The sequence below is a fragment of the Phalacrocorax aristotelis genome, chromosome 7, assembly GCF_949628215.1.
Source record: "Phalacrocorax aristotelis chromosome 7, bGulAri2.1, whole genome shotgun sequence".
Lineage (NCBI taxonomy): Eukaryota > Metazoa > Chordata > Aves > Suliformes > Phalacrocoracidae > Phalacrocorax > Phalacrocorax aristotelis.
In genome coordinates this window covers 27,408,481-27,421,767 of record NC_134282.1, presented here as the reverse complement: position 1 = coordinate 27,421,767, position 13,287 = coordinate 27,408,481, and the positions used below count along the sequence as shown (strand labels likewise).

Here is a 13,287-nt window from a genome sequence, read left to right as displayed (position 1 = left end):
AACTGTTGAGGTTCATTTGGGATATTCTAAACAAGAGTGAATTTTATAATCCGACATGCTACACTCTTTTCAAGGACACCAGAATTTAGTAAGTTGAGAGGTCTGGGCAAAATGAGTCATTTCTCCTGTGCTAGAAGCACTTTGGAATGGATGGCAGAGAGGTTAAGCCATTATTAACTAACACACTCCAGCAGCAAGCACAGTTATAATGCAGGGAGTTCACTGTACCATGTTAAATACTGCTGAACTCTCTGAATTGAGTCATTCCTCAACATCTTCTACAGTGGAGAAGGAGAAATTGTCAGTGGAGCTGGATGTTTCTTGGATACAATCCTATAGTCTTAGTAAAAATGTAGAGCCCCCTCTTTTTCCCCCCTGAAAGCAGCATATGGAAATCATACAGAAAACGTCTCTTCGTTTCCAGCTCTATAGGTCTTTTCCAGATAGTTCTAAAGGTCCCTTAGTGATCCTCAGGACCACACTCTTAATGGATCATGCCCTTTTTTCCTGTTCCTAGATGACTTTTACTGCCTTTAGCTTTTTGCACTGTGTGGGTTCACTTGGATCTTTTCTGGAAGGAGCAGGCACATCTGTCGGTATGTGATGGGAGGCTCCCAGTGTTTCACTTATCTGACTTCCATAAAGAAATTCAATTGCTTTTTACAACTAACTAAATAGAAGGCAGTGTAACAACTTTAATGGGACTTGTTACACCACAACAAATAAAGATCTCTGCAGACAAAGCACTAAGGTAGGAAATAACAAGTTGGGAGTAATGTAATGGAAAATAATGGACAAGGGGAAACATAAATAGAAACTAACAACAACAACAAAAAAGATTTAATAACGTGTACCAAGCTACCTGGGAATTGTACCAAGGTGCCTAGGAAATGCAGAAGACTATCACATACTAAAGTTCCAAGCAGGATTATGATGGTAGCCTTCCTTGGAAATTAGTAGTTTATAAATATGTGTCATGTTCTGCAGTGATGGCAAGCCACTGTCCCAAATTCCAGCTGTGCTGAGGCTGGGTTGGTGAGAGAACAAAGAATTTCTGTATTTACTGGAAGTGGAAGGAGGCATAGAGGTTCCTTCCTAACAGTTATCAATTCCCATCTTTTTAAAAGGAAACCTCCTAACCCCAAGCCTAATGTTGTGACATCCTGTGTGCACCCACACAGCAGAGGGTGCACCTGTGTATTAAGCAACCTCACCTCATCAATGCTGAATAAATGGGCATCAATTCTGACAGCTATTCTGCAGGTAACGTGTGTGTGCACTAGCGTAAACACTTGCGTGCACATGTCTTTGTCCCTCATGAGACAGGACTTGGCACTTACTGGCCTGTAATACACTCTCGTAATACCATCTTGGCTGCATCCCAAAAGGAAGGATGGAATGACACTCAAACCATAATGGGATTGCACAGTGGGGGAGAATGACCTGGCTTCTAGCAAGCAGAGCAAGCAGCGCCCACTTGGCATGTCTGAAGGGGTGTAATGACACAGGTCTGAGAGCCCCACCAGTCTGCCTCTCTGTACAACATTATGAACTGGCTGGAATGAAATAAGCCTTTCCCTGAGGGACAGAATGCTCAAGACAACCAAGGGATACACTTGGAAATCCTTTACTGGTATGTACTTCTTATTTAAGTTTGCTTTGTTCCCTGCAGTATGCCTTTCAGAGTTAACAGACATCAGTGACTTAAAGCTACAAATCTGCTTAGAGGAAGGGAAGGAGGTTAGTGCAGACAGGAGGGCTTCTGAATGAACAGTTTAAATTGCAAATTGTTATATGCAATCCACTTTCCTTCAGAAACTTCAGGAAAAAAAACTAGTTTAACATAAAATGATGCTTAGCATCTAGGACTCGGTGAAGCAGAAATAACAAGGCCACTTTGATTTAGGTGGAGAGGAATGTGAGAGGTAGTGCCATGTGCAAATTAAACCCTTTGATCCTGACATCAATCTCTTAATTAGGAAGCTGTCAGGAAGAGGCAGTTTTGTTAACACATGTCTATCTGGACAGACCTACTGCTCTGAACAACAGCAGGATTAAATTCACCAGGGATTATCCAATTTTAATTTGTATTTCTCAGTGCATTATTCATCAGCATAGACCATACTACAAATTACCCCTAATTACAACTACAAATGTGTCTGTGCCCTGCACAGTCCCTCACCAAACTCCGTCCTCATCAGTAAACGGAGTTGCGCACTCCTGGCAAGCTCCTGCCTTTCCCCATTCGCACAGCTCGGTGACTTCCCAAACCTGAGCATCCCCAGTTCACTCACAGGCACTTCTCTGAAGAAGCCTTATACAAGCCACCTGCTCATCTCTCATTAGGTACATGCGCTTTACAAAGCATCTACACTGCTTCCACTTGAAATATCAAGTCTCTACTCCTTCAGCTTATGTTTTCTGACTCTTTAGTATGTCTAGACTTAACTGGAGAAATCCATCTCCCTTCCAATACGTATTTCAGTTGTACAAGTCATGCTTTTCTTCCAGACTACCTTGAGTTCCCTATGTTTCTATCTCATACAGTTTATATACTGTACTAGGACAGACACACTGTACTCCTCTATGAAATAGCACCTCCACTGCATCTTGGTCATAAGTGTTAAAAAAATTTATATTTTTAGAATTAGATTCTCTGCCCCAAAACATGTTCCGTTTGGCGTTTCAGCAGGTGTATTTCATTTGATGAAGAAATATGCACAGCACTTTTTCCCCTGCAGTGTAATTACAGAAAAAGCTTTGAGTTTAGATATCTGCCTTGGTAGTATAGAAGTACGTACTTTGATTTATTTGCCAATATTTGACCTTCATCTAATAAAATCAGTACCTGAAATTTTGTTAATCACATACGACATACAGACGACTTCTAAAAACTGTTGTATCGGAAATAAGTCTGCTGAAGAACTACTCTGAGGCAAAATCCTTGAGTAAGAATGTTTTGCACAGTTAAAAACTTTAAGAAAGCTCTCCTCTCTGCCTTTTGGTTTCCTGCCTCTCAAAAGCCTCTGAGCCCTGAAGGGCCTATTTCTGCACCTGTATCTTCATTTCTCCTATAAAACTTAAAGAAAATCCTCAGGTAAGGAGGCTAATGTTAAAACACAAATATGTAATGTGGATAAACAAACATTACTACCAACTATTTATTGCTATGCTTGAATGCTTACCTCTGATTCGGATATGGTACTACAGCAGGAGCCCCAACAATCTCCCTCAGACATGGAGGGGTTTTGTTGGCTTTCCCATCGCACAGTGTAACTACATTGAACCTAGCAAACAAGAAAATAAGAATTAAGATATTAGGTATACTAGCACGTGTTCACAATTGTTGTGCATTTTCATTTGCATTATTAATAAAGGGCATACAGAATGGCGCATAGCGAGGCAAGCCACCTGCTGTGTACAGTGCCCTGGAGGAATGTTATACAGTTGGGTTAAGGTAGGTGGAAAAAAACTCATCCTCGCTGTTTAGGCTCACCATTAGGGTTGAAAAGTGCCTGACTCCTGGGCCCTTGCTCTATCTGGAGAAACCCTCTGTCTGCCTCACTACAGGTATATTACACTTCTGCTTCTTTCCCAGACACCACATCTAGTGCTGGAATTTAACAGGATAGGCAAGAAGGACACAGGATTACTGACACTACATGTGGAGCAACCAAAAAGAGGGAAGCTCTTGACCATCCTGTCCTCATTTAGAGAGAAGTGTGGGCAAATAGGGAGTTAACATGCACCTAGATGCTGGAACACAGTGACAGAGTGTTAATGGGAGATAAATTAATGATAACAAAACCAGGAAGTTTTAAAGAAATGGACTAGAAATCCTAGTTGCTTTATATGCATGTGTGACTATCAATTTCGGTTAAGCGTCATGAGTTTATTTTGCCTTCTGCTCTAGGTACTGTGAAGCATAGTCCGCACAGGACATAGACTGATATGCGTTTTCTGACCTTGCAGAAAAAGCTGTGCAAAACCAAGGGGAGAGATGAGGGCCTGATTTTCCTCTTATCTAACAGGGTGACTCCAAGAGAATCCCAGGGAAGTCAGTGGTGTGGAGGCAGCATAAGACCAGCTGCCAAAGGGTTTTCTTTTGGCAGTGCTTTCCAGAAATCTAAAAGGATTCAGACACAGTGGAGAGATTGAAGTTTAAGGTTCAGCCAGGCAAGAATTAGCCTTCCTTGCTTACTGGAACGCCTGACTTGGAAATTATATATACACTGAACTGGGAGCAAAGTCCTGTAATAAATAACCATGCTTCAGTCATTTCCTCCTTTGCGCAGCAGAGAACTGGCATTTGGTGAGGGATCCCTTAATGGCACCAGTACCAGGGAACTAAGCTGCAGAAGCCAGACAGTGAAGATTTCTCCTGGAGAGGTAATTTCCCAACCTCTGGGGTGCTGTTTGGTTTATGGTGCTGCATTACTTTGGAAAGAAAAGCAACAGAGACAGGTGTTGTCAGAAAGCAGCCGTTCAAGCAGGTGGGAGGCTGGCCACTTAGGACTTAAGTGGGAATCAGCTTTTTAAATGTTGAAACCGTGTATCGCAGGATTATACGGGATCTCCTCCATACCTGTCCATTCTTGGTTGCTGTTACAGACTGGGTCTAGAACTACCTATACCTTTGATGTGACACAGTATGGCTGTGCTTCATGTCTGCACGTACCACTCCCTCTTCCTCTGGGTAGACATTTCTGCTCTGTTGCAGTATTCTGGTTTCTGGTGCAGGTGAAAAAGTATCTGTCAGTTGTGAGTCACTGTGACTGACTGCAGCCCATCTTTGGCCTATGTTTGCTAAGTACCGTGCTTCTGTACCACCTTGCATCGCTCATAGTAACAGGCTATGACATTCTTGAAGTTAATATGCAGATCCATTTCCTGAGTCCTGAGTAAGAATGTGAGGACTTCACCATAAGAATAACTGGTTATGAAAGACAAAAGTTCCTTTTTGAAAGAGTGTAAAAAAACAGCAGAAAAAACCCAAGCAGACAGAAAGAACACATTCAGGTTGCATTGCTGAATTTTCATAGATGTTATGCTACAAAATTGAGAAGTGTCTTAGTTAACAGATGAGATCTGGCAGTCGCCCTAGTCTCACAGGGAAAATCAATTTTTAATATAGTCAGCAGGTGTTTTGTTGGGGGCACAGCACTTACAGTCTCTCCATGTGCCAGTTTTTGTTATAAAGTGTGACATTCTGCTTCTCATTATTGGGTCACCTATGTGAAAATTACATTTAAAATTCCTGCTTTAAAATGTGTGTTAGCATTGGACTTCTACATCAGCAATCTGTTGTCTCTTGAAGTTTCAATTTATTTTTCACTTTGGGATCACAATACATTTTGCAATTTTGATAATTAGTTATTTTCAGCATATCTTATGATGACTTTAAAGTGGTAAATCATCCTGGGCTTGCTTAGAAACCCTCTTCAATCCATGCTACTGTATAGCCCTTTTTAGCCACAAATAGGGCACAAAGATCTTGTAGCTTGTGAAGCACTTCCTAGTTTCCATTTTGCTGCCCTAACAGCCCTCCTAATGGTTAGGACATTGGTGTAAACCACAACAGTGGCAGTATCTTGCATACAGGAGTATAACTGCACCTTCCATTTAGTCTAAGGAAAAGACTGTTTATGCACCCATTGATTTTAAGTAAGACCATGATTTATGGAAGCTATTTATACCTTCCCAAATAACATGGCTAAAAAAAATCTGGGCAGCTATAGGAAGGCAAGTGATAAAATGATCCCTAATCCTCTCACTGCAACATTTTCTTTTAACACTGAAGTTTATTAAAACAAGAGGGAGAAAACAGTGGTATCCCCAAACTTCACCTTGAGGGGTTTTTTTTTAATGGTAATCTTCATTTTTCAGGAGGATGAATCTGAAAAAATAAAGTGGTGACTTGAAACACTCTTCTGGTAATTTAGTTGCAAATTTCTAAACCGCAGAAACTTATATAGCTCCACCATAAAATGAAGACAAATCATAAAATGATTTAAATGATTCAATCAGAAAAGTAATGAAAGCTGGGTACCTCTAAAAAAGATATACCATCCATATTACACGTAATTGTAAATAGTTATCAGAAATTTTAAACATAAGATTTTAAAGCCTTTACACATGACAGAAGAAATCTCAAGGATTTCAGTGAAATTATTGATGAAGTATCCCATTAATCACTAATATTAATGGTACTGCAAACTGGAATTTTGATTATTATCTGTATAGCATAGGTAGAAAATGGAACTTCCAACTCAGTTATTTTCTGGTGTTCTTGTTTTGCTCAAACTTTCCAGAGAACCTGTCCCAAACCTAGACAAGCATAATTTAGGGCCAGAATAAAAACTTCTCAAAAGGCTATGAGAAAATAAGAAATTTACATTTGAGTGTCAAGACAAAACCGGAGCAGGTGTCTCTTTTCTTCATGGGGTATGTTCTGAGAGGTCACAGACTTGACTGGAATAAGTGCCAGAGACCAGTTTCTGGTCCTCTAGTGTCCACTTGTCTTCCTGTAGTTTCCAAGCAGTTTTCTGTCAAACAGGAATGTACAGAAGGGATGCAGATAATTCAATAAGTCCTCATCGAGCATGAATTGTAAAATCTGTTTGAAATAAAATATTAAGAAAAACATCATTGATGATAGATCATAAAATGGTAAAAATAGAATTAATTTTTGGTCCAAGGTTAGCATTTTATGGAGCATTTTGCGTATTGCAAGCATTTAATTCTTATTATCAACTTTGAGCTGAGCCTTTTCTCTGGGTGTCCTGGAACAATGGATAGAGGGAGAGATCATTTAGAGAAATGGAGGCAGCAGAATGGATCACACAGCTGTGAGAAGTTTGTGAATACGAGGCAGTAGAGACCTAGGCTAATAACTGATGTCTGCTGCACACAGCAGCTATTGAATCACAGGTTACTCAACAGCCTTAACATGCAGGGATCACTCCTGCTAGTAGGAAGAGGTAACAGGGAAAAAAACTCTGTCTGAAACTCTGGAAACATTTGAAGGGAACTTTGCAGACTCTTTGCCTGTGATTTACCACACACAGTAAAAGGCATACAGCAGCCTTCCTGCTGTGTCAAGAGCAGGAGCCATCAAATCACACCTAGTCCTGGAATCACTCCCAAAATCTAGCTGCAGTAGCCTATGGGACAGAAAGCAGCTTCTGAAGACAGTTTCTTTGGTTCTTTCAAGGATCACTGCCTAAACAAGCACCATCTCTTAATCAAAGCACTGGTGTAGATTTCTGGACACCAACCTTTTCACTATTATGCTCTTGATAGAGAGCTCCTGATTTTATTGTTGTTCCTTCCTATTCTTTATTTTGCTGCTCATGCCTTCATTGCAACCCCTTCCATTCCAGCCATGAAAGGTGAACTCTAGGCCTCAGTTTTTATATGGTGGTAGGGTCGAGCTGTGAGAGTCTGAGGGAACTAAGCATCTTAGGAGAGTATGAATTCAGTCTGTGTCACTGGGCTAGCCACTTGTAGGAATTGAACTGCTGGGTCAATGGACCAACCAAACATAGCTGTATTGTGCATTGAGTTACATTGCATTGTGGGGTCTTTTTAAATGTGAGCCAAACTTGAACTTCAGCAAATAAATGTGCCTAGCATTTGATTGAGGGAACTATTCAGTATGAAAATGTGCACAGCGACTCTTTCAGGGTTGAGAACATCTCCAGGGTTATGTGGTAGAACTCAGAGCAGACCACCACCCCAGTGCTGCAGATCTTTGCTTTAGGTAGGTGGTTTCATTGTTTCTACAATGGGTGTAGCTTATTTTGATCTCTTTTGCTTTAATGAAATCTGTAAACATAATTATTTTAAGCCATTTTGCTGTTATATTTACAAGGAAATATCTCCACCCTGCTATCTGTCCTGATCAAAGCCTGAGCCCTTTTCTGGCCTAATGTTACATTCTGCTTTGCACTGCAGGTTACATACAGTGATCTGAAACATAATGGTCGTTTTCAGAAAGGTAAGTCCTATTCTTTGCTGTGATTTACTGACTAACCTGAGGCCCAAAGAGGAGAAAATTACCTTAACATCATGGTCCATCTCAGAAAGACAGTAGCAATACCCAGTATCAAGGTATAAAATAATATCAATGTAGACTAGAGATGCAGCGGTATCTTGCCTAGCCTGTCTCTGCTCCTGCAGAACTGGTGACCTCTCTCACAAGGTGTGGCACTGAAACTACACAGATTACCTCTGGAGTTTTGTTAAACACAAATGAGAGCTGTTAGTCTGTAACATTCTTCATAATCTTGTGCAATGTTTATAGATGATTTCCACTACACTTGTTTAGTTTTAAACATAAGCCCGTAAAGTATTTTGACAGGAAAAAGAAACAATTTTTCAGTAAAAAATTTGAAACTTTGACAGTTAATGCTACAGTATGTAACAAAAGTTGTGTAAGACAAGACACTCAGCTAGAAAGCTGGTTCCTACCCATTGGAGAGCTGATCTACAGTTTGTTCAATTTTCATTCCAGCCATTACAGTGAAGCTTTCTGTATGAATCTGTATTAGTGCCTGGAGAAAGACAAGGTATTCCTAGGGGCTTGGAGTTGGGGAGTATAAACAGGACAGTAGTTCAGGTGACACCAAAATGGTGCTCATTCCTAGGAAAGGGCAACCGTAGCTCACATCTTTCCTCCAGTGACAGCAAAGCAGTTCTGCTTTCTTGCTTGCACTGCAGAGAGGCAGGATGTGGCCATGCCTCTACAAATATAAAGAGAGGACCTGGCCTGCAGAAGAATGCCTTTTTTTTCCCCTCTGGAGAGAGATCATGAATGCATTTACATTTCTAAGTGATTTCAGCTATAGCAGAAAGAATATACATCTAAAAACTCTTGCAACAAAGCTCTCTACATTTCCAGGCATCTAGTCTGTACATCTATTTGTTTTTATTTTTCCTGGTAGTGTCTAAGTTTTCAAGCATCTCTTCTGAAAGAATAACATAGCTAATGTGAGGCTGCCAAGGCACTTTACTAGCATTCACTGTGTCCCCCACCAATATCTGGGAGGTAGTGGAGCTGACTAATTGCTGTCCTTATAAAAGGTGTCGCTTCATTTCCTTGTGAGACGCTGGGTTTGGTGACTTGTCCAAAATCATATTCCAGGTCAGCTGTGGAGCTGGGAGTAGAACTCAGAGGTCTCGATGCTATAACCGTTAGACTGTACTGCCTGTGAGCAGTAAGAACTTACACAGTTAAACACTGCTGAAGAAATGACATAACTAAAAAATTAAGATGAAGAGAGGTATGCATGTGAGCTACATGGCTTCAGGTGTCACTGTACTTGACAATAGCTTTTCTTCTCCCCAGGGTGATCATGTGTGGCTGGACACTCAACAAAATGATGAATTCAATGTCCCTATCGGGGCAGTTGTGAAGGACTCCGAGTCAGGACGGATCTTGCTGGAGGATGACGAAGGCAAGGTGCGCTATGCTATAACTTTTTGTAAAAGAGGAACATAAAATTTAAAAGTACAAAGTACAAAAGAACGGCCCTGTTGGTTCAGACCAAAGCTCCATCTAGCTAAATGGTTTGACTTTGATAAAGTCTGGTAGGATATACTGAAAGAAGGAATATAAAAATAAGGAAAGTACAGGGTAATACCCTAGTATCCCCAGGTCCCAGCACTATGAAGATTTAGAGCTTCCTGAGCTAGAGGTTATATCTGTGTAGTTAAGAAAAGGAAATGGACAGGTTCCAATCCCTAAATTTGGTGGAGCTTTAGGTGAAATCATGATCCTGCTAAAGTCAGTAGAGGTTTCATCCCTACCTCATACAATGTTGTGGCTGTGATGCCCTGACAGAGCTGTGCTCTGAACAATGCTAAATTTGGTGACGTCCAGAACACACCTGAATGGCTTCATCTAGTGTTTTAAATCATCTGGTACTGGGAGGCAGCAAACCAATTAATTTCTGTAGTTCAATCAACTGGCTGTTAGAATACGCTGGTTTGAGCATGGATTATACTGAAGCTCACCCTGGTCTAACATGGCTGTCTTTCCTTTGCCTCTGAGCAACAGCATAACACATTAAGGCTGATGCTTTGCCTCTTTCAGGAACACTGGATCACAGCTCGGAACATACACATGGTGAGCCTGATGCACCCCTCCTCTGTTCAGGGGGTGGAAGACATGATCCGTCTTGGGGATCTCCATGAAGCAGGCATGGTGCACAACCTCCTCATCCGCCACCAGGAGCACAAAATCTATGTAAGTGCTAAGGTCACCAGGCATAGTACTTTTAGGAATGACCTCTACTACACATTTAGTAGAGTGACCTGAGCAGCCTGCAAGCCTTTCATACGTGGGGCCCTCTGCTTGCTTTACTGATTGAGGGTGCCAAGGAGACACAACATAGTTTTTCTCTTCTTTCATTCCAGTACTTTGGCTGTGAAGAAGAGAGCTAATAGCAGTCTCTGAAATCACAGCAATATGTATAGGTAGTGACCCTACTTACTTTCTCCTAGAGTGATCATTTCCACCAGTGACTGACAGTTAGCTAAATCCAGCCCATGTTACAGCTTGGTGCTGCTATTACCTGCAGCTGTGACACAGGGTCAATCTAATTAGTGCACAGTGACATGATTTGGATTGTCCCTCCAGTCCAAATCAATATTTACTTGATTTTGATGTAATAAAATAGATAAAGAATAAATCTGGATATTTAGGACACCTGGTTTTAATTCTTGTCCATTACAGGTTTTATCTGTGACTGAGCAATTTGGCATTTTTAGTTTCTTTGTTCCTTTGTTCCCAGTTTGTAATATGATAATAATAGACAGGTTTTTCCATGCTTTGCCTCCCATGTTATATACACTGTAGGAGAGGAGCTGCCTTTTACAACATAGATGTGGTGATGTTTAGTATAAACAAGGACTGATTTTATACATGCTGAAGTTATAACTACCAAGATGCGTGTATAGGCCTGTTATATTAGACTATAGCAGTCTGCAGTTGTCATATGTCAAAGTTCTTGGACAACATTATCGCCTTGCACTTCTACAGCTTTCAACAGCCTCCTTCATTTCAATGGTGCTGTTGTTTACGAATGTTACTGAATGACTGTCTGAATAATGCAACCATTACTTTGCTTATTAGCAAAGTTCAGCTGCATCAGCACTAGAACACAAAAGCAACTTAACAAAACACTACAAAACAGCTTATGATAACACACAGAAACGCCAGGTCAAATTGGAATTTCTTGTGCTTTAGCTTGAGACAGTGAACTGAGCTGTGATTTGGCAAGGAGATGATAGCTAGCATTCTTCCTTTTGCAAAAACCTCCATATCCTGGGATATTTAATAGCATCTTACAGTGAGGAACCAAGCTCTCAGCCTCACCCAAGTCCTGTTATGGATCTCCCAGGCTTCCCTCCTGCCTCTATTTAGATTTATACTGCAAGTGACTTTGGCTGTATTCTTGTTTGCAGGTGTGCTGCTAGAGGTAATGCTCATAACTCTTTTCCAGACTTACACAGGATCAATCTTGGTAGCAGTGAATCCATACCAGCTACTGCCCCTCTACACAGTCGATCAGATCAAACTGTACTGTAACAGGAGGATTGGAGAGCTACCACCTCATGTCTTCGCCATTGCAGACAACTGTTATTTCAATATGAAGAGGAATAAGAGAGACCAGTGCTGTGTGATCAGGTGACTAGACTCAGAGAGGACAAGTAGCAGAAACCAAGTCTGGCATGTTTTGGGGGCACCTTTATGGGAACAGGATACCTTCCAAATGGAAGGGCACAGATAAGACTAGGGACAACAGGAAGGAAATATTTTCAGCTAGGACTGCAAAAGGTAGAACATAAGCAAGGGATTTCTGAAGTCCATCTTTATCCCCCAGAATCTTTGAATGTGGTGATACATTCTGCAAGTGGTCATTATATATAGAAACATAACATCTTAGCCTGTGTGATGTAAGGCTATCTTTTACCCTGGGGACATGACACTTTGTTACATGTATTTTCTGAGAAGAGAGAGTTCCTGGAGAGAAACCACCTCTGCTAACCTGAAGATGGAAGGAAGCTTTCTTCATCCTATAAACACATAACATGTACCCATTTTCTGTTAATCATCAGTGTGAAGAACCATATAGTCTCATTGCAATGACATCTGATTATGGCTGAGGCAACTCAGATGATGTGCTAGGACTGGCATTGAAAATCTGGTAATGCATTAAAGAAGAAAAGCAAGTGGTCATTTAATTTGCACTGGTACAGAATGTCTTCCATGGACTGCTTGTTCTTAATCAGTGGGAGAATTTAGTCTTCATCCTAAGTCTAAAAAACAACTGAAATTTTAGCAGATAAGATGATGAAAGACTAAAATTCTCCAGCCCTCCATGAAAGACAGTCAGATTTGCCATTCCCAGGGTAAATAAAAGTGGAATTTTGGGGTTTTTTTAACTTGGTCTGCCATTTTGCCACCCTAGCCAAAAAAGAAGAAAGGAAACCTGTAATGATCTTGTTTCTTACTGCAGTGGAGAATCTGGAGCTGGGAAGACCGAAAGCACAAAGCTGATACTACAGTTTTTGGCAGCTGTCAGTGGCCAGCATTCCTGGATAGAGCAGCAAATCCTAGAGGCCAACCCCATTCTGGAAGGTAGGTTATTTAGCAAACATGCCTGATTTACCACCTTTATCTCAGAATTTTTGTAGCAGGATAAAAAGTCAGAAACAGATCTTTGAACCACTGCTAAAGACCCTGAAACACTGGTGATGCAGGGTAGAAATTCTCTATACTTTTCTGCCATGTCCCCATGAAGTCCACAACAGGTCCCACGCTGTAGGAGGAGGTGCCACTATAGTATGTAACCTGGAACTGCTGGGAGCAAAAGAGCCCTTAGGAATGCAGAGCCCAAGGTAAAGACCACTGGTTTAGCATTTGCATTAGCTAGTGACAAAGTGACTGGCCAAGCATGGATGTATCTATAGGGGGGCTCCCTGAGACACCCATCTTTCTCTGCAGAGAGATCAAGTGTGTTCCCAGTAAGTCCTTCTGGAGGTCTTCAGGCTTGCCCAGCTCTCTTGGCTGGCCAGATATAGGCCACATTTGGAACATATGAATATGTCTTTTAGGACCCAATTATCTGGATGCACAGTATGCATGCCTCTCTCTTTAGGAGGCAGCCTGAGACCAGACATTCTTCAGTGCTTGTCAGCACTGTCTTTTGGAACACAGGTGTGAAAAAGGGCATAAAAAATAGACTTGATGTTCATTAACTGCAATAATCCACATACTGT

The 13,287-nt window shown here is 41.2% G+C and overlaps 1 protein-coding gene across 1 annotated transcript in view; it reads left to right on the top strand.

Annotated features, from left to right (window-relative positions):
- Nucleotides 1-4,314: 4,314 nt before the first annotated feature.
- Nucleotides 4,315-13,287, top strand: part of MYO7B (myosin VIIB) — a 59,891-nt gene continuing 50,918 nt past the window's right edge. The window contains exons 1-6 of the mRNA XM_075099402.1: nt 4,315-4,389; nt 7,957-7,999; nt 9,350-9,463; nt 10,097-10,249; nt 11,508-11,692; nt 12,525-12,646. Of these exons, the coding sequence (XP_074955503.1) occupies nt 7,982-7,999; nt 9,350-9,463; nt 10,097-10,249; nt 11,508-11,692; nt 12,525-12,646 (592 nt within the window). The 5' untranslated portion in view covers nt 4,315-4,389; nt 7,957-7,981. The remainder of the gene's footprint in view (nt 4,390-7,956; nt 8,000-9,349; nt 9,464-10,096; nt 10,250-11,507; nt 11,693-12,524; nt 12,647-13,287) is intronic.